The sequence below is a fragment of the Anastrepha ludens genome, chromosome 4 (assembly GCF_028408465.1).
Source record: "Anastrepha ludens isolate Willacy chromosome 4, idAnaLude1.1, whole genome shotgun sequence".
In the NCBI taxonomy this organism is placed as follows: domain Eukaryota; kingdom Metazoa; phylum Arthropoda; class Insecta; order Diptera; family Tephritidae; genus Anastrepha; species Anastrepha ludens.
In genome coordinates, this window is record NC_071500.1 from 35,179,032 (window position 1) to 35,202,283 (window position 23,252).

At 38.9% G+C, this 23,252-nt stretch overlaps 2 protein-coding genes across 5 annotated transcripts; both read right to left on the reverse strand.

Moving 5' to 3' along the window:
* Nucleotides 1-4,031: 4,031 nt before the first annotated feature.
* On the reverse strand, nucleotides 4,032-4,481 carry LOC128861378 (acyl-CoA-binding protein). The gene is made up of 2 exons (XM_054099488.1): nucleotides 4,379-4,481; nucleotides 4,032-4,303 (listed from the first exon to the last, which is right to left on the reverse strand). Exons 1-2 carry the CDS (start codon nucleotides 4,385-4,387, stop codon nucleotides 4,064-4,066), a joined length of 249 nt encoding a protein of 82 aa, XP_053955463.1. The 5' UTR covers nucleotides 4,388-4,481; the 3' UTR covers nucleotides 4,032-4,063.
* A 3,672-nt stretch (nucleotides 4,482-8,153) lies between these two features.
* LOC128860336 (Bardet-Biedl syndrome 1 protein) lies at nucleotides 8,154-15,267 on the reverse strand. 4 transcript variants are annotated; one of them, XR_008454241.1, is made up of 6 exons: nucleotides 14,873-15,267; nucleotides 14,532-14,767; nucleotides 13,647-14,466; nucleotides 8,961-9,232; nucleotides 8,599-8,866; nucleotides 8,154-8,341 (listed from the first exon to the last, which is right to left on the reverse strand). XR_008454241.1 is itself a non-coding variant. In XM_054097800.1 (6 exons), exons 1-5 carry the CDS (start codon nucleotides 15,141-15,143, stop codon nucleotides 8,669-8,671), a joined length of 1,797 nt encoding a protein of 598 aa, XP_053953775.1. In that variant the 5' UTR covers nucleotides 15,144-15,267; the 3' UTR covers nucleotides 8,154-8,341; nucleotides 8,656-8,668. The 4 variants fall into 4 exon arrangements, 2 of the variants coding, with proteins under 2 accessions (XP_053953775.1, XP_053953774.1); XR_008454240.1 differs by having other exon boundaries at nucleotides 8,415-8,866; XM_054097800.1 differs by having other exon boundaries at nucleotides 8,656-8,866.
* Nucleotides 15,268-23,252: the final 7,985 nt, after the last annotated feature.

Sequence of the window (23,252 nt, forward strand, 5' to 3'; positions counted from 1 at the left end):
GCGTATAAGAAGCAGCCTCCGCAGGAATAACTGGGGCTATAAGATAGTGTCTAGCAGAGGCACTTAATCTCATGCTCTACCTGATACCAATATACTTACAACCACGGCTAACAGCAACGAATACCAGAATACCTACAGAGTAAAAAAAGGTGGTTTTTGGAATGCTAGAATATTTGGTCATAATGATATCTTAAAGAGCCAAAGGCTTACTAGCAACTCATCAGATTTTACTACCGCCACCATAGACTTAAGAATAGAGTTTAAGCCAAAGTTCCCTGAACTCAGTGGTCAAAAAGAGAATACAACTGGATTGTGGATGGATTACGGCGTCGACATCGGTGTATATTCGAAAGTTCTCGAAACTACCGAGCCTTTTCACCTGGGGAATTGGAAAAGTATTTTTCAGACAGGAGTTCTCGGCATAAGGGAAGCTCGCAGGATAATTAGAAATCATCGGCAACAACTGTCGGAAGTATGCATTTTTTCACAAAGTCAAGCAGCTATCTTAGCTTTAATGTAACCTACAACCAATTTAAAAATCGTCAGACAATGCAAAGAAGAACTTAATGCTTTAACGCGTACGACAGACCTCACTCTAATCTGGGTACTCATAGGAATATAGAAAAAAATGAGAAAGCTAATGAACTGGCAAGATAAGGGACATCCTAGAACGAATCCGAAGCAGTAGAAATAGGCTGTGCAAAAGGGAGATCACCTCGCTATTCCAGAAGCTGGAAGTTGACAGAAAGACTAGCACGGCTTAGACGAGTTTGACAAGTTGTTAAGCAATCCACGAGCAGACATATTCAAAATTATTTCAACAATAACCAGCCGCTGGCCTTTGGGAGATTATGCCAAGTAGAGTGGGTGACCGTACAGCAATAGATGTAGAAGCTGCAATCAAGAAGAATTTTAGGGTGCGTGCATGTCAGAGATGCGATAAGCGATAAGAGCGTCGATAAAAGCAGCGACAAAAGCATAGCGTCGAGCTTTAGTTTTGTGTGGTGTATAAAACAGAGCTGCGATAAGAGCGTTGGTTGCACTTGCAATTTAAGTTTTGAAAAGTGAAGAGCTATAATTTTTATAATAATGAGTGATTCAGAGGAAGAAAATATGTTGTTGTTGACGCCTACTGCTACATAATACTGTAAGGGGAAAACGTCAGTTTTCGGCGCATCCTATAAACCAAGCAAGACTAGAACTCGGAGAATTTCACCATCTCTATAATAGTTTGAGACAGGATCCAAAAAAGTTTTTCGAATATATGAGAATGACAAGCGATACATTCGATTATATTCTGTCTCTAATTTCGGATCGACTGCAGCATAATTGGCAAAACTGCCACAACAGACCAATCTTGCAAGAGGAGCGATTGATACTTACAATAAGGTACATAAAAAAAATAAAAATAAATAATTGGCGCGTACACTTCTGTTAGGTGTTTGGCCGAGCTCCTCCTCCTATTTGTGGTGTGCGTCTTGATGTTGTTCCACAAATGGAGGGACCTACAGTTTCAAGCCGACTCCGAACGGCAGATATTTTTATGAGGAGCTTTTTCATGGCAGAAATACACTCGGAGGTTTGCCATTGCCTGCCGAGGGGCGACCGCTATTAGGAAAATGTTTTTTTTATTATTAATTTTGGTGCTTTCACCGAGATTCGAACCAACGACCTCGCTGTGAATTCCGAATGGTAATCACGCACCAACCCATTCGGCTACGGCGGCCAATAAGGTAGATACGTACGAATAATTTTATTGGAGAAAAATTAACGTATTCATTGGTAAATAACAAAAAAAAAATGAAATATTTTAAACATTTAGAATATTGTGAATCTAAATCGGATATTCATTGTTTTGTGCATTGTCATCACATCTAGCCGTGGTGTTTTCAGTGTTACATTCAATATAAATAGGTATTGATTTATTAACCAGTTCATGTGTCAGCTGCAATACTTTGCCACAATTCATCCAAAATGAACCTGTTGTGGTGATTTGGATCTTTTTGATCCCAAACTGCAGGTTTTAAAAATACTGCACTTATAAAATCTTCTGTGTCCATCATCGATAATAGCGAAGAAATTACTAGCCTACAATTTCTACGCTCTTATCGATGATAGCGAGCGAAGAGTGAGTTAGCGCGCTGCTCCGACATACACCCTTCTATTAAAATACATGCATTAATTTTCTACGATTCGCTCTTATCGACGCTCTTATCGCTTATCGCATCTCTGACATGCACGCACCCTAAGAAAAGTCTTTCTCTATCTGTGCGACTGCCCAACTCTGGGTTCTCTACGACATGGAAGGCTGGGGGAATACTCCATGGCTAACTTAAAAAAATTTTCGAAAAGAAAATAGCAAGATAGTTCGACTAATAAAAAGCAGAGGTTCTACAGGTGGTGTATCAAAATGGTATCTTTTGTGCTAATTGGGTCTTGGCTGTGTTACTCAGACAACACCTCCGCCACCACGACCATATATATTGAAAGTGCAGCTTGCAAGGTGAGAATACCAAAGAGCTATTGTTCTTACATTGCAATACACAAATATTCAACTGACAGTATTAAATAATTACTAATTAGTTTTTGCAAAAGTGAAATAAAGGGCATTGTCTGTTTTTTACTTGACTCCTGGAAAAAATTTGAAAATTCTGTTCGGCTCCGGTTCAGCTTGGGCAGAAATTGATCAAAATTCAGTTCGGTGCGGTTCGGCATTAAAAACCGATGCTCGATTGTTCTCTAGTTATAGAGGCTTTGGATGTATATCTACTTTTTGGAGTAGTATAAATAAACCCTCCGAGTGTATTTCTGCCATGAAAAAGCTCCTGTTAAAAATATCTGCCGTTCGGAGTCGGTTTAAAACTGTAGTTCCCTACATTTGTGGAACAACATCAAGACGCACGCCACAAATAGGAGAAGGACTTCCGCCAAACACATAACAGAAGTGTGCGCGCCAATTATTATTCTTTATTCTAATATATGAAAAAGCTGCTTATAAAAATTAGTTGAAATTCGGAAGCGGAAAAAATGTTATTATGTTATGTTAGCATACATCCTATCAAAAAAATATCGGGATTTGTTCATTCAAAAAGCGCGCGTCACACATAGGTCCAAATTTTTTGCTGAAATATTGGTATAACTGTTCTCTATAGTGTCGCAGAGTTTGAGTGTGATCTGTCAATTAGCTTATTTTTGGCATTTAATTATATCAGTCAACCGCAGGTAAGCTCTGCGATTTTCACTATGGATAAAAATATCGAACAAAGAATTTGTCTTAAATTTAAGTTTGAGGGAGGTAGCTCGTGACCTTACCGTGTCTCACGAATCAATTCGCAACATTTTACATCATCAATTGGTGTATGAGACGCATGGCTGCTCGACTCGTTCCAAGAGAGTTGAATTTCTCTCAAAAAATTCATTGAAAGAAGGTGGCTGAAGACATACTTGAGCAAGTGAATTCGGACCCAACGTTTATCCAGCGCATCGCAACAGGTGATGAGGCGTGGGTGTATGAGTTTGACATGCAGAACAGTCAACAGACGGCTGAACGGCGCTATCCACATGAACCCAAACCCAAAAAACCACGCCAAAGGCGGTGAAAAGTGAAAGTCATGCAATTCGTTCCAAATGGTTCTACGGTAAATAAAGAATTGTATTTGGAAGTTATGCGACTTTTGCGAGAGAATGTGCGTAGGAAACGGCCTCATTTGTGGAGAGATATAAATATAGATGAAGCCGTTAAAGCCTTATTCTGCATACATCCGTTACTCTATTAATCAGTAGAAGTTCCGCAATCTACCCAAGTAAGTAAATGCCTTTTTCCACGATATGTTTATATTTTTAATCTTTTAACGATTTGTTGAATGAGCAACATAAAATACACAAAAAATACATGTTATGGTTGTTGTTGGGCATTCAGACCCATTGTATTTCCAATTTCACCTATGGAGTTAACTATTTCTGTCTTTATATCTCAAATATTAGGTTAATCAATTATTATTATTAAATAAGTAATTATAGATTTATTCAAGTAAGTTGTTTAACATTTATTCAATTAAACATTCTACTGGTATTTAGGTGCGTATTTTTGGTAAACTTCAATGTAGTGAGCCTTGGCATCGTCGCTGGACATTCCGGTCTTTTCCTTCCACGAGTTCCATAGAGCTTTTCTGATGGGATCCTCTGGCTCGTCTGTGTTACAGTCACCAACGGTGGCTTGCTTGTAGTAGCCGTAGAACTCCAAGAATTCTTCTTGAGTGGGCTTGTTGGTGAAGCTGCGGGCTTTCTCAACGATTTCCTCAAACTAAAAGTGACAAACAAGAAATATAGTTGGTGTTTGGGAGAACTTTCATAGCAAATTTGTAAAACTCAAACTTACGGTGACCATGTTTTCCGGGACTGTATTGCTTACGTTACTTAAAACAGACTAACACTGAAATTGATGAGTTGCATGGCGTTTTTTATATACACAAATTCTAATGATAAATAAAAGAAAAATTGCAAGTTGCGTTTGTACACTCACCATTTCTGTGTTAATCAATTTAGTGTCTTTATCATCCGATAGCTTTATCAATGGATTAAACTGAAATATATATATACTCATCCACCTGCCGGCTACAAGTGCAAGCGCATGTAGTTGTTATTTTTACTACCTTTGGCAATATACATATGCCCGTATGTGTGTATGCATATTTATGTTCGCTTATCACTTCTGCAATCTGTTTGACGAGTCATTGACTCACTTGTGGCAGTGGAAATTCGAAAGGTAGGAGGTGTTCACGAGAAGGTGTTGAAAGGGCTAACAAAAATATTGTTTTGTTTAGATTTTCGACTCTCCATGTTGTATGCCTAATACTATGTATGTATGTATACACTGTTTGTATACACTGAAAAAAGTGGCATTGCCCGAATAGAAATTTTGGTAAGGCGGTGATTAGGCGCAAAAAAGGCAGACCGCATTCCAAATTTGCGCCTCATAAGGCAGCCAAAATAGGCCCAAGTCCCGAAAGGTATAGCCACACATCTGCCTCATTAGGCGCAGCCGGAAGCCCTTCTACAATTCAGTTAGGAATTCCAATTTATGCCTAAGTGAGACACTGACACAGATTTTCGTGAGCACAACCAAATTTGGTATAGTTCTGGCATGCCAATCTTTGCCTTGCCTAACGTGGGCCTGGTAAGGTAATAGTGAGGCGTACCTCAGTAAGGCCTGCCTAATTCGGGCCTAACTGATTCTTCGGCATGCCTCACTGTAATTCTAGTCGGGTGGGCATTAAATGAGATATAATCCGCATATATGAGAATGGAAAAAGTATTTAAAAGGTAAGAAAAAAAGCGGTCACATGCACAATTATTTTTGTTTTTCCGAAGTTTTTTGGATATAAATATCCATAATTGCCAAATTTATTGGATCATTCTAAACATTAACTTGTTGAGAGGTCTTTACTGTTTTTTAGTTTTCAGTAAGAATATTATTATTATTATTATTATTTTTTTTTTGTTGTTATATGCTGGATTCCAGCGAAAAACTGACGTAGAGAAAGTAACATACAATAATTGTGGAAATATCGCTGCAAACTAAATTTTATAATGAAGCCCGGACGACTCACGAAGGCGCCGCTACTGCGACAACCCTTGGAGAACCTACTTCCAGAGGAGCGAGTAAATCAATACTGATTTAGGCGATCATATCTTAGCGTTAAAGAAGTCAACTCGGAGTTGATTTTCGAACTAATCGCTAAGAAAAAATTATATGAAAAAAATGTGAAGTCTAACTGCGTTACGATTCAACTGCTGCGTAGTAGACAATATTTTAGTTTTTTCGTCTTTAGCAAAAACAAATCAATTTTGTTGTGATTTGACGATATACCCTATGATCAGAAAGTACCGGGAATGTTTAAATATAAAAAAAAAAGAGTTAAATTTCAGGCAAATTTATTTTCTCTCCTTCAAAATATGACCCGTCTGAAGCAACACACATGCGCCAACGTTTAACCCAGTCCTCCATGCCCCCCTCCGATGAAGGGATGGCCTTCAGCTCCTTCTTCGCATTCTCTTTGATCTCCTCTATCGACAGAAATCTCCTTCCCCGAAGTGGTAACTTCAACTTAGGAAACAAAAAGAAGTCGCACGGGGTCATATCAGGTGAATACGGTGCTTGCACGATGGTATTTACTTGGTTTTTGGTCAAATATATATATATATAATTGGCGCGAACATCCGTTTTGGGTGTTTGGCCGAGCTCTTCCTCCTATTTGTGGTGTGCGTCTTGATGTTGTTCCACAAATGGAGGGATCTACAGTTTCAAGCCGACTCCGAGCGGCAGATATTTTTATGAGGACCATTGCCTGCCGAGGGGCGACCGCTATTAGAAAAATGTTTTTCTTAATTTTGATGTTTCACCGAGATTCGAACCGACGTTCTCTCTGTGACTTCCGAATGGTAATCACGCACCAACCCATTCGGCTACGGCGGCCGCTGGTCAAATAGTCCAGCACAATTTGGACTCGGTGCAATGCGCGTCATAGGGTATGTCTAATGCTAACGAAGCTTTTGGACATTCAGAATAAAATCGACGACTTGGTTGAGGATTCTTAAAGCGTCAAACTAAAGATCAGTGCGTGAAGAACGAAATCACTAAATTTGAATGTAGCGGATCGTGGCAGCAGCTTTAACGCAACAAATACCAATATTAAAAATGTCGACTACTTCAATTACTTGATCCCAATTCACACAAGGAAACATTTGTAAGGTAAACATCTCGTTCGTACTAGATGGACGGAGGGGGAAGAGAGGGGGCTTATTCCTCGTACTGGCGACACGATTTGTGCTTCTTATTCGTAATATGAAACTTGAAGTTGGCCGCACAACACTTTTTGACGGTTGCTTTATTTGTTTCATTCTGTTGTGTGAGAAAGTTTCATTGTTGTTTTCCAATCAATTGGAAAGAATACGAGGTGTATTCAAAAAGTGTCCCCATGTCTGAGAAGGGGACAACTGAAACCGTGTCTGGCAAGCCCATCAGCAATTTCATTTCCCTCTATATTCCTGTGCCCAGGAACCCAGATAAGGGAAACGTTTCTTGCACATTCGAGACGTTTGAGTTTCTCTTTACAGGAGTTTACCAGAAGAGAGCTTTAATACGGCGACGACAGGGCCTTGATCGCAGCTTGACTATTAGAAAAAATATTAATGTCTTCCTCCCAATAGCGATCCTTAAGAATTTTACATGCTTGCAGGATCGTGAAGACCTCTGCTTGAAAAACGCTGCTCGTTTCCGGCAGTTTAAAGGTTACCGAAATATTGGCTGATTTAGAGAAAACCCCCGCTCCCACTCCAGATTCCATCTTGGATCCGTCAGTGAAAACTGAGGTACCTATATTCGAGCCGACGCTCCCTTCTTTTCAATCTTGCCTGCTCGGAAAGATATCCCTAGCACAATCCTCAAAACCCAGTTTGCGGATGGATAGATCAGTACGAAATACAAAGAAGGAAGGTGAGATCTGTTTCAGGATGCTAATATGTCCTACAGGAAGTTGCCTCCAGAGGCCAATCTCCTTCAACCTAATAGCGCTCTGAGCAGTAATGGATTTAACTTGAAGATCCACGGAAAGTAAGTGCAGAATGGCGTTGAGGGCAGCAGTGCGAGAAGTTCTATATGCACCAGTGGTGTCCACACATGCAGTTCTCTGCACTCTCTCTAATTTAGTGCTGTTGTAGCCCTTCTGAAGAGCTACCCACTAAACTAGGCAACCGCAACTTAACGAAGTCTGAAATTCCTCAACAATTTCCATTATTACTACTGCACATTTTTAATTCCAGCGTCAAATCGGTTCTTCTGTATGGTTGCGAAACATGGTTGATAACGTATTTCCTCACCATCAAACTGCATGTTTTCATCAACGCATCTGGAACAGAACAGAAGCAGAATCTTTGGGACCAATCTGAGATAAAACTTAGAAAGTTGAAAAGGATCGCGCATACCCAACGAAGGGGCACAATTGTAGTTTACAGACAGGCGTTAGAATGGAAACCACAAAGTCGGAGAGAGCAAGGTCGGCTTAGATCCCCTAAGAGATCGCTTGAAAAGGGGATAAGTGCTTGAGCGATGGAAACCTTCCATTCGGGGTTAAAGGAATTGATGATGATGACTCCGGTCAACTAAAAGTTGATTTTATTGCAGTTTACTATAACACAACTACTAGTTAAATAGGTTATACAAGTACATATGCTAGTATGCGTTATTGAAATATGTTACAAAATCGTTGCCTAATTTTAAACTTTAATCTCTTTTTACTGCACGCACGAGACTGAGCACTGATGAGAAACGTGTAAAAGAAATCTGCAAATAGAAAAAAAAACACACACACAACAATTAAATACTTTTTAAACAGAGATAATATAGGAAAAACAACCAATTAGCTGTGCAGAACAGGCACGCTTTGATTTTCGGGAAATTGTGAATTAAATTGTTTGCTTAAAGTAGTTAGGTTATACAAATTAAATAGAAGCGTTCCTTATTTTTATAGTCGGGTGCTGAATTATTTATAGGGTGTGTTTTTTAAACTTATCTCCTTGCTTTGCATTTTACTAACATACTTTTAGGCACAACTACTTTATATTGCTTCTATAAAACACGCACACACACAAGCATGCCTTAATATCGCATTCAAATATTCGCTTCCGATTGAGGCATGGCGATTACTGCGGCGATCAGCGGCTTTGTTTGGCGTGCTTTCAACAACATTACGCGTATTTGTGAGTTGTCAGGCGTAAGTGTGTGTGGTGGTAGTTTATCGTTCGGTTCCAAGACTGCTACGACCTCAAAATCGATTTTCAATGGCACTCCGGGCAATATGCTAGGCAACTGTGCATGTTATGTGGGAGAGAGATAGAGAACAGAATAACATTTCATACAAAAAAGTGGTAGCAGTTAGAATAGGATATCCGCTAGCACTCACCTTGGCAATTGTTTTCGCTATGGTGTAGTGACGTCGATCAGCGTGTAAAAGCACGGTTAGGTTAGAGGCCATCTTGTAGCTTGACATATTCTGTATTGTTAGATATAGTCGGAATTCGGGACCAACGCCACACACCTCTGCCGATAGCTTGACAGGTGCGTGCATAATATCTCCAGAAATAGTGCTCTCAGAGGAGTTAATGGCGTCGGCGGTGGCGCGGGCGGCTACATAACGTAAGCGCCATAGCTCGGCTTGAAAGGCACCATAGGTCGCTGTTAGTAAGAAAGAAAAAACCATACATTAATATTGACGTTTTACTAAAAATAAGTGAAATTCTGGTGTGTTTAAATAAATGAATTTTGTGTAGGATGGGCAATAGACAATAGATTGATAAGAAATGCTATACAAAACATTGTGCAATGTTTTCCAGTGAATTTTGCCTTATAAGAAAGGTAAAATATGCCTATTAATTTAATATTTTCCAATACCAGGTTGGGTTAATCAGAGCTCCAAGGTTCTCTGATAATGGGAAATCGAGCACCGATTTTAGAATATTTTGATAAAAAAACTTATCTATTTGTTCATATATAAATAGCGCTTTCCACAACAATTAAAAGAATAAAACATTTTCCTAAAACACTAAATTGTACTTCAATAACCTACAATTGATCAAGCAAACTCAACGGGAGCGATGGCTTCGCATGGTTTTAGAAAGTTTGGTTACATTTGGCACATAATTTGCTGTTTTAAGTTTCAAACACGACTTTAAATTTTCATTTGTTAGTTGGCTTCTTACTTTACTTTTAATTATATTCATGCATGAGAACGCTTCCTCGCACGAGTATGTCGATCCGGAGATAGTCAGCACTCCAAAGGCCAACTTCTTTATCTCACTGTAGCAATTTGAAAAACTATTCCATGCGTCAAATATAAGTGCCTCAACTCTCGGCAGTTCTTTTACAGCTGTCCAGTTTTATTGCGTTATGTACATACATTTCTGGGCCTTCGACTCTTCCAATTTGCTTTTCAACTTTGTAAATTTTCCACTCCACAAAGCTTTACTTTTTAAATCGGACAACATTTTCTACAGATCTAGTATCGATTCCAAATGGCTCAATGCGGATTTCGTTACTATTTGTGTTAAGAGGATTTATTATAGATGAATTCTAAAGTGGTTTTGTTCGTTTTGAATTGCTCAAATCTGTCAGCAAATTTATCTTAAATTTGAGCTGAAGTAATTCATACCAACAGTTGCGCTGTTTTTTGATTTAGAAATTGAAAATGAAGTAATATACCGCTCTGAATATCTTCTGCCAAAAGAAATAAATTTTCTTCAAAACAAACCAATTCTTCTACCAAACCTTAGTCGGGGTTTCTCTTTCCTTGCAATTTAAGATTTCGCTCCTTCAATTTCGCTGTGATATCCACTATAAAGTAGAATTTTTGCTGAGAGATAGAATCGGTGCGAGGATTAGGTTCATCGATTCAGAACGATTTCAAATATTTTTTTTATAAATATTATATATAATATTTGCCTATGGAGCTAAAGAGCCGTAGTTTCACATCAAAGGAGTCGCAAGTGGCTCGTGAGCCGCAGGTTGCCGACCCCTGATGTAGTCGGTTTGCCTTTTAGGGAGCCACAAATAAGGCACCGCTGTTTTACGACGAGCAATGATATCTGTTTTCAGTGCTTACCTCAGAGCTTTAAGCACAATCACAGTTCGTTGTAAGCTTTTAGTGAGACTTATAAGAGAATATAAGTCACTAATGTAGAATGTCACGTAGTTGAATTTTAAAACTGGTGTTCAAGACTCTGCTCTGGAATCTAGAAAAGAAATAGCCTGCTCTCCTGTTAGAATCAGGTAAACAGGTTCCTATCTATGGTTTGAGAGTCGAATGTATTAAATTTCATGAAAATTAGTAAAAAAAATTGAAAACTTGGGCATGCACCATACCTAACCCATAGAATTATTAACTATAATTATTAAATTATGATCGGGGTGGTTAAATAGGTGTTTATAGAATAGAGCTTCAACCAGCGTCTACTAGTGAGAAAATAAGTAACTGCTCCTCCTATACACGCATATAAGTTATTTCATTTGGTTAAGAAATGATTCATAAATGCTTAACCTATTTATATGTACAGTGGCGACCAGAACTGGCTAAATGTTTGCCACATTCAAGGATTTTTGTTTGCCGTAGAGTCAAGTGGCAACCACTAGTGCCTTTAGGTCAATTGAAGTGAGTCACTGGAAGGAAAAAAACGTATGGCTATGCCAGTCTATTACTGCAACAAACTCAGTATACCTCGGAGAGGGCTGATTATATCATCCCCATGGTAACATTCAACAGAATGGAGTAAAGGATTCTCACTTAACAAGCTCGACACTTCAGTCTATACAGATGGCAGTAAAATGGATTGTGGTGTTCGAGCTGGTATATATTCCCGTAGACTTCAAATTGAAAAATCTGTGCGTCTCCTTATTGCCTGCAGCGTCTTCCAGGCGGAAGTACTTGCAATTGGGGAAGCTTGTAGGCTACTAATCGCAATCTCAGATTTCTCCTTTAACAGCAAAATTCTTTCGGATAGAAAAGCTTCAATCCAGGAACTGGGTTCAGCTACAACAACCTCTAAACTGGTGGAACAATACCCTTACCACCTTGAGTGAAAACCATAAAGTTACCTGAATTTGGATCCCGGGACATCGCAACGTTGAAGGTAACGAAAAAGCAGATGAACTGGTCTGTCGGAGAACAAGCAGCCAAAATGGGCTTTCCTCACAACACACACTACCACAGTTTCAAACAACCGAGGAAAAGGAAAGAATCTTCCATTTCCTCTGTGAATGCCCTGCCCTATGGAAGGGCAGAATGTTAACCCTGGGCAAACCGCTCTCCGAACGTCTCGAGCAACTGTCTGGTTTAGGTGTCAACAACCTAATACGGTTCTTCACATACTGGATATAGTCAGCCCGTGATTAACAGGTAAACAAGTTGGTAACGAGGATGTGGCAACAAAATGGTGCGGAAGCGCTAGTTGGATTCTGGATGAATCACCACTTAAACGAACCAACCCACCAGAGTCATTTTTCAAAATAATGCTATCAAATTTGTATGTTACATCCTTCATTTATTAAGAATGAAAACTGAATTAATTAAAGTTTGTAAATATTTAAAAATAAAAAAGATACCACAAAAATAACAAAAAAATCTATTTAGCCAATTTTGCTCGACGATAACTTTTATTGCATAAAACTTAATAATAACATTTTTTCCATAGACCCTTAGTCTTAGTGGCGCCACTTATGCGTCCTGGACACTCAATAGTTGAGTGTGCAAGACCCTACTATTCCTTCTGAACTCTTGACCATAGTTCGGCGATGCTCTTTGGGGCCATTTCGTATAATGCTAGCCGTTTCTTAAGAAAAGTCTATTCGATCAATAGAGTTTAAATCAGGACTCTGTATTGGCCATTCTAAAAGCTTGATGTTCTGATTTTTTATCAACTCTTAAGCAATTTTCGCGGCATGTTACGGGTCCCCGTCTTACTGATATATAACCAATTCTATTGGATATGCGCATAAGCCAACAAAATCCAGAAAATTGGTCTGTAAAGCGTATTTAATCAGTCTTCTTTTTTCCGAATATGCATACCAACCACGTGAAACAGCCCCACACCATAAAATTACATGGCGGTGGCTTCATTGTTTGTTTTACTTAATGCTTTTGCAGCTTTCATGCGGTCGGTGCCAGTAATACTGCTTCCTATCCAACTGGCAATGGATAATAGGAGTCTCATCAGATAAGATCTCTATTTTCCAGTCGTCAGCACTCCACTGTTTGTACTTTTTGCAGAATCTCAGCCTCGTTTTCACGCTTCTGTTAGATAATGCTGGCTTTTGTGGCTTGATGGTGGCCTCTAACCGGTTTTTTTTCAGCGCCTTGCGTGCTGTCCATATACTGGTACGGGTTTCTTAGTACATACTTGAAGGATCAATAATCGCTCCTTTTCTCGCGCATCTCGGTTCGAAAGTATATTGGGATTAAGTACAGTGTGATGGAAAATTTCCAAACGTTGTGCTATTTCCCTTGATGAGCGATCATTTTCAATCAATGAAATATTTTCATATTAAAAATTTTTATCAATCTTTCGAATTAAAAAAAAATCAAAATTTCGATTAATATATAATAACAATCCTTTTAATTTAAATAGAGGGGATAGTTTGATACCGCCTCAATTAAAGTTTTTAGCTTGTTCTTTTGCTTATCGCGAGTTAAGAAACCGTACATTTTAACAACAGCGCTACTGATGAATTTGAAAACGTGCAAAATTGGCTTAATCGAATTTTTTGTTATTTTTGTAATATCTTTTTTTTTAAGTATTTTGTAAATTTGAAATAATTCAGTTTTCATTCTGAATAAATGAATTTAATCCAAAAATTTGATGACATTAATTTGAAAACTGGCTACAGCAAACAAAAATGCGTGAATGTGCCGAACATTTAGCCAGTTCTGTTCGCCACTATACTATATATGTACTTATACATGTAGATATATTGAAAGTGTGTTTATGTTGCGCTCAATAAATATGAGTACTGTAGTATTCTTTATAATTTTATATTACGCCACTTTGTTAATACATCAGCAAATATACTAAATATACAATCATAGCATAATTTCACTCACCCTTGGCGTTTTGTTTTTCCCTGGCCGCCTGTTCCACAAATATTGAACTTTTCTTAGACTTTTCCAAAATCGTTTCAACCACCTGTTTCTTATCGATATTCTCCTTAAGTGCGAGCAGCTCGTTCGGATCGAAACCCGCAGTCCTTTTCAAAATTTTTACGAATATTTCACCCTCAACACTAATCATATTTAGCACATAATCTTCAAGGCCAGTTCGTCCGAAACACATCGCACCGATTGTGGATACCATATGGAATTCATTAACCAAATATCGTTGCAAGTACAACTGCACTAAACCGCCCTCGAGCGCTACACAACAAAGTGTTAGTCCCAAATGGGGTAGACTGATGGGGATCATACATATCGGCAGTGCTGAAAGTTTGTTCACATACAATTGCTTGCCCTTTTTCGAATAGCAAACAAGACGACAATCCATGGCGCATAATGTGATCGTTTGATCGACCGGTAAAAGCATTAAACCGGTAAATGGATGGGAAATTTTGAATATTTCCTGTCCTTCCCTAGTCGACTTCCGAAGCAAATATACACCACCATAGCGTGTGGCAATCACTATGCAAAAGTCAGTCTCGAAAGTGCCATGCACGGCCATCATAGATGGTACGGTTTCATATGCGCAGGTCTTCGCTTGGTAGATCAAACCGAAACTTTGTGGTTCCAACACCAATACATCACCATTATCGGTGGCTATAACCAAATGTGAGGGTGGATTCGCGTCGCTGGAGATGCGTTGCAGGCAACTGAGGGCAACAATGTTCGCATGACGCATTACCGTTGCATCTGCATACTTCAAAATGAAGTCCTAAAATTACATTAGTAACGGAGTTAAATAAGCTGAAATAAAAAATCTGTATGTATTTCTATCACATTTTGTTCCTCGATTGGCAGTTGTATGAGCTTCTGAGACTTTCTCGACATCTTCGGACGCTCAATGGATTTTAAGCTTTCAACTAATGCTGGCTGCTGTTCCACGCGTACCGTTGGCAATTTACGCCAGAGATCTTGTTCCAACTCCTCGGCCTCTAAGCCCGGCACTGTGTACTTGAAATAAGGTTTCAAACTCCGAAAAAATAGAACTGACTCTGCAATGGCCACTGCAACGACTATTACATTCATACATATGATACAAAATATGTATATATATATTAATGCACTTAATGAATGATTTTTTTAATTTGAATTTCCACAGTTGAAAGTAATCAACCTACTTGGCGTTTTGGGCTCCGACTCGTCGCTGTAGAAACTTTGTATGGCAGCTGGTATACCGTTGAGCTTCAATTCCGTGTGCAGCGTAGTGCCACGAAAAATTTTCAAGGTCGCCGTCGGTTCATTCTCTAATGAGATGTCTGCCGCAATGAGTCGCACGTAATTGTCGCATTTGATATCGCACAACGTCATGCAGCTGGTGACAGTGTTTAGACGCGGTCGTGGCTCATCTTCGTCCACGATGACCTGTAGCCATTTGGAGTTGACAGACATATTTTAAAGTGAAGTGAATATATTTTTTTACGCTTTTGAGTACTTTCGTTTTAATACACAACCCATTGCAGTTTTCTCTAATCTCTTTTGGCCATACAATTATTTTCACTTTGTTTTGGTTTATATTTGTTTACCTTAGCAACGCGAGGTTACAAGCGCGTGTGGCCATATTGTTAAACTATTTCTTATTTTGGAAAAAAAAATTTATAAAAATCATAATTTTTCAGTTTTTGTATTTATTAATTTTTCGGCAACACTTGTATACCGGGGAATGCTTAAGTTTGATCATTTCTTGGGTGTATAATTTTGGAGATGTTAACAGCCTAGACCTTATTGTGAGTGTAATATACTCGTATTTCATATATTTAAGATATATTCTTGATGATTACTATTGAAGAATTTAAAAAAAAAATTTGTGTGTGTATACCAATAATTTAATAATAATAATGACGTGGTCTAAAAAGTTTATATGTGACCTGCAGGGTTGAACACTTATAAAGGTAAAAAGCGGTAGCCAATCAGCAGGCACTAGCATACCTCCGGCTGCATTTGTTGCATGAAAAAATTTCTTTAAAAACTAATCCGAGATACTATAGAACTGTGTAGAACAGAGCAACATCAAAGCAGACACTCCAATTCAGAACCTAAACAGCTTAAGAGGACCCGGTGGTTTAGAAATTTCAAAAAATCGATTTTGTGAAATTTTCATGCGCAAACTCCCAATATTATAGCTTCTACAACCCATTAACTAGGTAGAGACCTGTGCGTTCCTCATGGGTCAAACTTTAAAATCATTTATCTCGACTTTTTTCGGCACGGCGGGGATGAAAAAAAAAAATATGTTCAGCCGTATCACTTGAAATTTAAATATGTTGTTCACAACATGTATGGCTATCGTCGGAACTAGAATCATAACTTTATTTAAATAATTTGCTATTTTTTGTCACTAAAAAACTAGTGAAAAAATACCCGATTTTACGTAGCACACCACTTTGTCAATTTTTAATTTTTTCGACTTGTTCTAGTTCCGGCCATTACTGCACGCTTTGTGATTAAGAATGAGTGCTTAACAATTTTGTGTTTCAGATTAGTAGAGGTCTCGAAATCACCTACGCCGTCCGGGGCCGATTATTCGAGAGGGTCACCTTCAGCGGCATTTTTATAATAATAAATATTGTTTTTAAAATAAAATAAAAATTTTGTGTATACTCAATAGATGTATGTAGTAATAAATACGGAAAAATAAATTTTGAATGGCAAAAAATATCGTGAAAATATGTGAAATTTTCGTGCTCTAGGCCAGCGGGTTCCCTTAAAATTCATTAATGCCCGCTAAGCTTAGATTCACCACACAACCAAAGTAATGCAGTAATGGTTAAGTGAGAGGGCAGTAACAAAATAAGTGTTCGACACTTTTAATTTATCTGTCGTCATGGCGACTATGGCTAGAGTTAGTTGCCGTCAAATTTTGTATACTGGCCCCCCTATACAGTGACCCACGACAATTCTAATCACAGGATGAAGGAAAGGACATTCAAAGTGGATTTTTTAAGGTCAGGTATGTCTTTTTGAGTTCACAAGTTGGTGCTAACCATCTTTTGTTTAACTTTTCGAGGAAGTTCATTCGCAGCCAGAGGTTCCCAGAAGTTAGCGATATGTCCCGAATTTCCAACACTTTTTTATCATATTTTCCTCGTCCCTTTGGCATTCGAAATGCGTATGTGACAAGGGGAAAATTTACTCCACAGCTGGCAGACTGACATTCTCTTTCAGCCATAAACCAGCTCACAAGACAAACAAAATAGTAAAAATAATTCGCAATCAGTGTTTTTAATTCTCTGTGCGACATTTAGAAAGTTATATAAATTTGCACGCTAAGATATGTACGTAAATAGACTTGCTCGACGCACCACGTTAACTGTGCATGAAAGCACGCCTATCAGTAAGAAGCTGTTAAAAGCAGAACGCGTTGTGCTCAATTTAAATTTTGATTTACAACAACTCACTCCTCACTTCCAACGCGAACCTCTTTGGCTTGTATGTGGCTTTCGCGCAGACCTATTACCGGCATTTGAAGCCCCTACTGAATGGTTAAGCAGACACAGGTATGCAATTAGAGCAAAGTAATGGAATCAACTAATAACTAAAACAAACAAACATAAAAAATATCATACATAGTAAGGAAGTACTAAATGCGGCCCGAACCGAACCTTATATGCCCGCGAACATTTTGGGCTTGCTGCTTTTTTCTCTCAGTGGCCGCCCGTTGACAGGTGAACCTCCGGGCCTATTTTTGCCATGATAAAAGTTCTCTCAAAAATCATACGCCGTTCGGAGGCGGTATAAAACTGTAGGTCCCCATATTTGTGGAGCAACATTAAAATACAGAGCACAAATTGGAGGAGAAGCTCAGCGATACAACCAACATACTACTAGATTGTTCAATATACGCTTTACGTTCCATAAGAGGCCCTCTCTTGCTACTAGAATACATTTTTTTGTTATGTTGGTACAATTTGTTGGTTGAATTTGTTTACAAACCATTTAGTATCGACGTGCCACATTACTTTCTTCAATGGAGAAAATCAAGTTTCGTGCAGTGATAGAATTTTTATTTTTGGAATGTTTAAAATGAAAGGAAATTTGTGAACGAATGTTGAAAGTGTATAAGGCCACCAGTTTTTTCGCCATCAATTGGTGCACTAGAAAGATGGGATGCTGAATTTAAATGTGGTCGTACAAGACTATCCACATCAAGGACGACCAAAAGCAATAACCACACCAGAAATCGTGGAAAAATACAGGATATCGTATTGGAAAATCGTTAAGTGACTGAAAGAAACTTAGTAGAAGCCCTATGCACCTCGTTGGGCAGTGTAAGCAATGTTTTAACTGAAGTATTGGGTTTGAGAAATTTGTGTGCACAATGGGTACCACATTCGCTAATAGTGGAACAAAAACACCTTCGAATACAACTTTCTCGTCAACATTTAGAGCATTTTCGAAAAGATAAAGTGTATTCTAGGCATTGCTTATCACTATGGATGAGACTTGGGTTTATCAATCAATTATTCTAAATCAAAACAAGAGACCCAAGAGTGAAGCGAACCTGATTCTTCGGCTCTGAAACGAGTTCGTGCCCGTAAATCGGGCAAGCAGGTGTTAGCATCAGTTTTTTTTGGGATGCGAAAGGAGTTTTGCTTGTGAATTACTTGCAAACTGGTTAAACAATAAATAATGAATATTATTGTATCCAGCTGAAACAAAAAAATCGTGAAAAAGACAAAGAAAAAATAATTTTTCATCAGTACAATGCACCGTGTCACAAGAGCATTTTGATAATGACTAAAATCCATGAATCAAAGTTCGAATTGTTGGAACATCCACTGCATTCACCAGATTTGTATATAGTAATAGGACTATGAATAAGTTCGTGCGGTTTTTTTTCGAAATTTGAAACTTTATTGACGTAAAATGGTTACAAATTTAATATTCAAAATATTGTCCATCGCTTACTACTACTTTTTCCCATCTTTCTGGCAATTCACGGATTCCCTTTGTGAAAAATTCGGTCGGTTTTGCCGCAATCCACGAATCGATCCATTTTTTGACTTCATCGTAATTACGGAAGTGCTGGTCAGCCAGGCCATGTTGCATCGATCGGAAGAGATAGTAATCGGATGGCGCAAGGTCTGGACTATACGGCGGGTGGGGTAGGACATCCCATTTGAGCGTTTCTAAGTATGTTTTGACCACTTGTGCAACATGTGGCCGAGCATTGTCATGTTGCAAAATAACTTTGTCGTGTCTATCGGCGTATTGCGGCCGTTTTTCTCGCAGTGCTCGGCTCAAACGCATCAATTGTCGTCGGTAGACATCCCCCGTAATCGTTTCATTCGGTTTCAGTAGCTCATAATACACAACACCCAGCTGGTCCCACCAGATACACAGCATAACCTTCAGGCCATGAATATTCTGCGCCGACGTCGATGTTGAAGCATGGCCAGGGTATCCATACGTTGCCCGACGTTTTGGATTGTCGTAATGGACCCACTTTTCATCGCCAGTCACAATTCGATGCAAAAAACCCTTTCTTTTGTGCCGTTGAAGCAGTTGTTCGCATGCCATAAAACGGCGTTCAACGTCTCTTGGCTTCAATTCATACGGCACCCAATGGCCTACCTTTCGGATCATTCCCATGGCTTTTAAACGTTTGGAAATGGTTGATTGATCAACTCCCAAAGTTTTTGCAACCTCTTCTTGCGTTTGAGCCGGATCTTGATCGAGCAATTCCTCCAATTCGGTATCCATGAACTTTGGCGGCGCACCCTCGCGTTCTTCGTCTTCCAAGCCAAAATCACCACTTTTAAAGCGTGCAAACCACTTCTGGCACGTTCGCTCAGATAGAGCATGCTCACCATAAACTTCCACCAAGATACGATGACTTTCGGCTGCTTTTTTCTTCATATTAAAATAATGAAGAAGAATTCCCCGCAAAAACACATTATTTGGCACGAAATTCGACATTTTCAAGTGTGGTAAAAATATTGTTGTTTACGCTTCAAATAAAAAACTTATACTGACGTTTGTGCCTTACGACAGTAGCTCTCCAATGAATGTTTGGAAATGTGGATCGATGGAATAATAATCAAGTTACGCCATCTGTTGTAAAACCGTAACGAACTTATTCATAGTCCTATTATATATATAAAAAGTGAGCGTGGTTTTTCCGATCTTAATAAATGGGGAGTAACTTAAATGAAATGGGGAGGAACACGTTTACCCCTGCCCCTCGCATTGTATTTCTGTTTTTGGGCTCATCATTTGCAGCAAATGCGACTATTTTACTTAATTTTTTTCGCTTCCTTTTAATTACCGTAATACATATATGAGGTAGACGCGGTTGCTGACCGATTTCATTTGAATACCAGTAGCATTGAAATATAAAAATTTCTGGTCAAGTTATCGTGCACGCGAATAGACGGATGGACCGACGGACATGTCTACATTAACTCTTCTCATTATTTCGAGCATTTTGGTATATAAGTACTCGAGCATCTCTATATCTTTTTCGATTACTTTATGCTGTTATGTAAATAAAATTAGAATACCTTGTGCACAAGTGCGCGCGGACATATATTAATAACGAAGAGTCTGCGATAGCCATTACGAAGTTGATGTTTAGATAAAAAGCAATAGAAATACGGAAGAAATGCAAAACGGCAAAATGCAGGAAGCTGTAGAACCGAAAAAAGGAAATACCAACTTACATACTAAAGTGAAAAATAGAAACCGGTTTTAGATGCGTTCATATCGATGAACAGGGCCAGCTACAGAGATAACTTTGGAAAAGCCAAAATACATACGCACATATAGAAAGAGTCATATGTTTTCAACTACACAAGTTTCGGTCACTTTTCTCCAAGATGTAAGAAGGCTCCAAAGCTATTTACGCAAAAATGGGCCACATAAATAAAAAAAAATAACTGAAAAAAAAAAACAAACACAATTAAGGCTTTTACAATTCTGCGCATGTATGAACAAAAGCTTTCGAATTGAATGTCGCACCGCTTTAAAAGGCAATGATTCATGCGCCCACATTGCTTGCAGCGCAGTTTGAAGGAATTCTTGTGGTCAATTTTAACTTTGGTAAGCAGCGCTAATGATTAGTTGATGGCCGCTGTGTAAGAGATTCAAGTGGGACACAGATGTACGTCCCTGTAGGGAAAATTTGGAATAGTCAATCGATTTTCAAGTAACTAAATGTGAAATTTGTACATACATAATTGTGATTAATAATTATATAATATATATAATATACATAATTACAGAATTTGGGATTGAATAAAAAATTTCATAAATTTAGAACTTTCTCTAAAACGTATGCTAGGAAGAAGATGAAGTCTTCAATCTAAGTATACATTATAGTTTGTACAAAGATCAGCCTATGCAGTAATGATCGGTGCAATCAGAGGGAGACTCACACACGTAATCAAGTGAGTGCATTTAGGTCAAATGAATCGCGTCGCTGGAAGGAAAAAACGTATGGTCATGCCAGTCTTTTATTGTGACAAACTCAGTTAACCTCGGTGCCAACTCTCTACATCGTCCCGACGGTAACATTCAACAGGAATTTTGCTACTCTCTTTTCATTTCAACAGGAATGGAGTAAGGGATTCTCACTAAAAAACCTCAACACTACACTCCATAAAGATGTTTCAAAAATGGTTTGTGGTGTTGGAGCTGGTATATATTCTCATAGACTTGAAATTGAAAAAACTGTGCGTATTTCTAATGCCTGCAGTGTTTCCCAGGTGGAAGGACTGGCAATCGGGGAAACTTGATTAAACTAATCGACAATCCGGACACTGGAATCGGCTCCAACAACCCATGAACTGGTGGAGCAAATTAGGAATAGCGGCACATTGGAACTTTGTTACATTCAGATGAGCAGGCAAGAGGGAATCTGTCATGAATAACATTCTTGTAGAATTGGTATTTAAGCCACAGAGTGCAATCAATAAAACAAATTTCCTCAAAATGCCGGGCGGCATTCGGGCGAATGCATACGGTATGAAGAAGTTCGCAAATCTCCAAGCGCCCTAAACTACGAATATTCGGCTCATGTGTAAAGGCAGTATTGTTGACCAGAAGGGAAACATGGCTGGTCTGTAATATCATCAAACAGAGGCTACGAGGAACCCATTCTTAGGCAAATCAAATGCAGAAAGTGGCGATGGATAGATCACACGCTGAGAAAACCACCAGATAGCATCACGAGGATGGCACTTAACTGGAACTCGCAAGAGAGCAGAGATCGCGGTTGACCAAAAAACACTTGGAGAAGGTCGATGCTGCGCAAACTAGCAGATGCCGACATCTCATGGGAAAAACAGCACAGAACCGTCTAAGATGGAAGCGTCTTGTCGAGGCCCCTATGCTCCCGAGAGGAGTGAACAAGGAAAAAAAATGGCCCACCTTAAACAAACGTCAACATTGATAAACATAAAACGACTGGCTGCCTGGAGACTCGCGGCAGTCCTAACTGACTTTTGGTCTGTCGATGGACAAGCAGCCAAAATGGACATCCTTTACAACACACACTATCACAGCTGGAAACAAGCAGAGAAAAAGAAAACGATTTTCCATTTCCTCTGTGAATGCCCCATGAAAGCAGAGAATGTCACCACTGGACAAACGCTGTGCGAGAGTCTCGAACAACTGTCAGGCTTAGATGTCAATAATCTAATAAGGTTCTTAAACCGCACGTACTGCATATACTCATGCCGCAAATAACTCTTAAAGAAATTGGTAACGAGCATGTGTCAACAAAATGGTGCGAAAGCGCCAGTTGGATTCTGGAAGAATGAGCACTTCAACTAACCAACCAATCATCTTTTTCGAAGATTTTTGACGTGTTGCATCTGAATTTAAGTTCAGATTTCTTTTTGTTTTTCAAAAATATCAATACGATCGCTGAAAGTACTATTTTCTCTCTTCAAAATCCATTCCTCGAAAAATGCTTAAAAAATCCCTTTAATTTTCTCCGATAAATCGTACATTGAATTTACGTGGTTCGCAAATCAGATCAGCATTCGATAAAGCTCTATGTAAGAGTGACACCAGGGCGAGTCTTAACTTTGTACGGAATTTTACAGCCGCCTGGATATCAATAAAAATGTAGTTATGTAGTTCATTATCTCCCGTTGTCGCTTTAAACTATCTGTGTCTGTTCCGTCTTTATTCATTGCCAGGAGGTGCTGTAAGTCGGGAAAAAGACTTATTTCTAATGTTATAAGAGTTTTGGGTACATTTACAACGAGTATGAGACCATTTATTAAATCTGAATATAGCTGAATATAGTTAACTGATTGTGCTAATTTGATAATTGGCACGCACACCCTTTTTGGGTGCTTGGCCGAGCTCCTGCTGCTATTTGTGGCATGCGTCTTGATGTTGTTCCACAAATGGATTGGTACGTGACTACCATTCGGTATTCGTAAATAATATAGGTTCGAATCTTGATTAAATACCAAAATGATGAAAAAAGTTATTCTAAAGCGGTCGCCCCTCGGCGGGGAATGGCAAACTTCCGAGTGTATTTTTGCC

Bases quoted from the DNA above. Each gene is read 5' to 3' on its own strand.
- LOC128860336 (XM_054097800.1), bottom strand. From the start codon at position 15,143: ATGTCTGTCAACTCCAAATGGCTACAGGTCATCGTGGACGAAGATGAG. The intron at 14,467-14,531 runs GTGATAGAAATA...ATGTAATTTTAG, and splicing joins TGCCAATCGAGGAACAAAAT to GACTTCATTTTGAAGTATGC. The intron at 8,867-8,960 runs GTGAGTGCTAGC...TAACATGCACAG, and splicing joins TAGCGAAAACAATTGCCAAG to TTGCCTAGCATATTGCCCGG.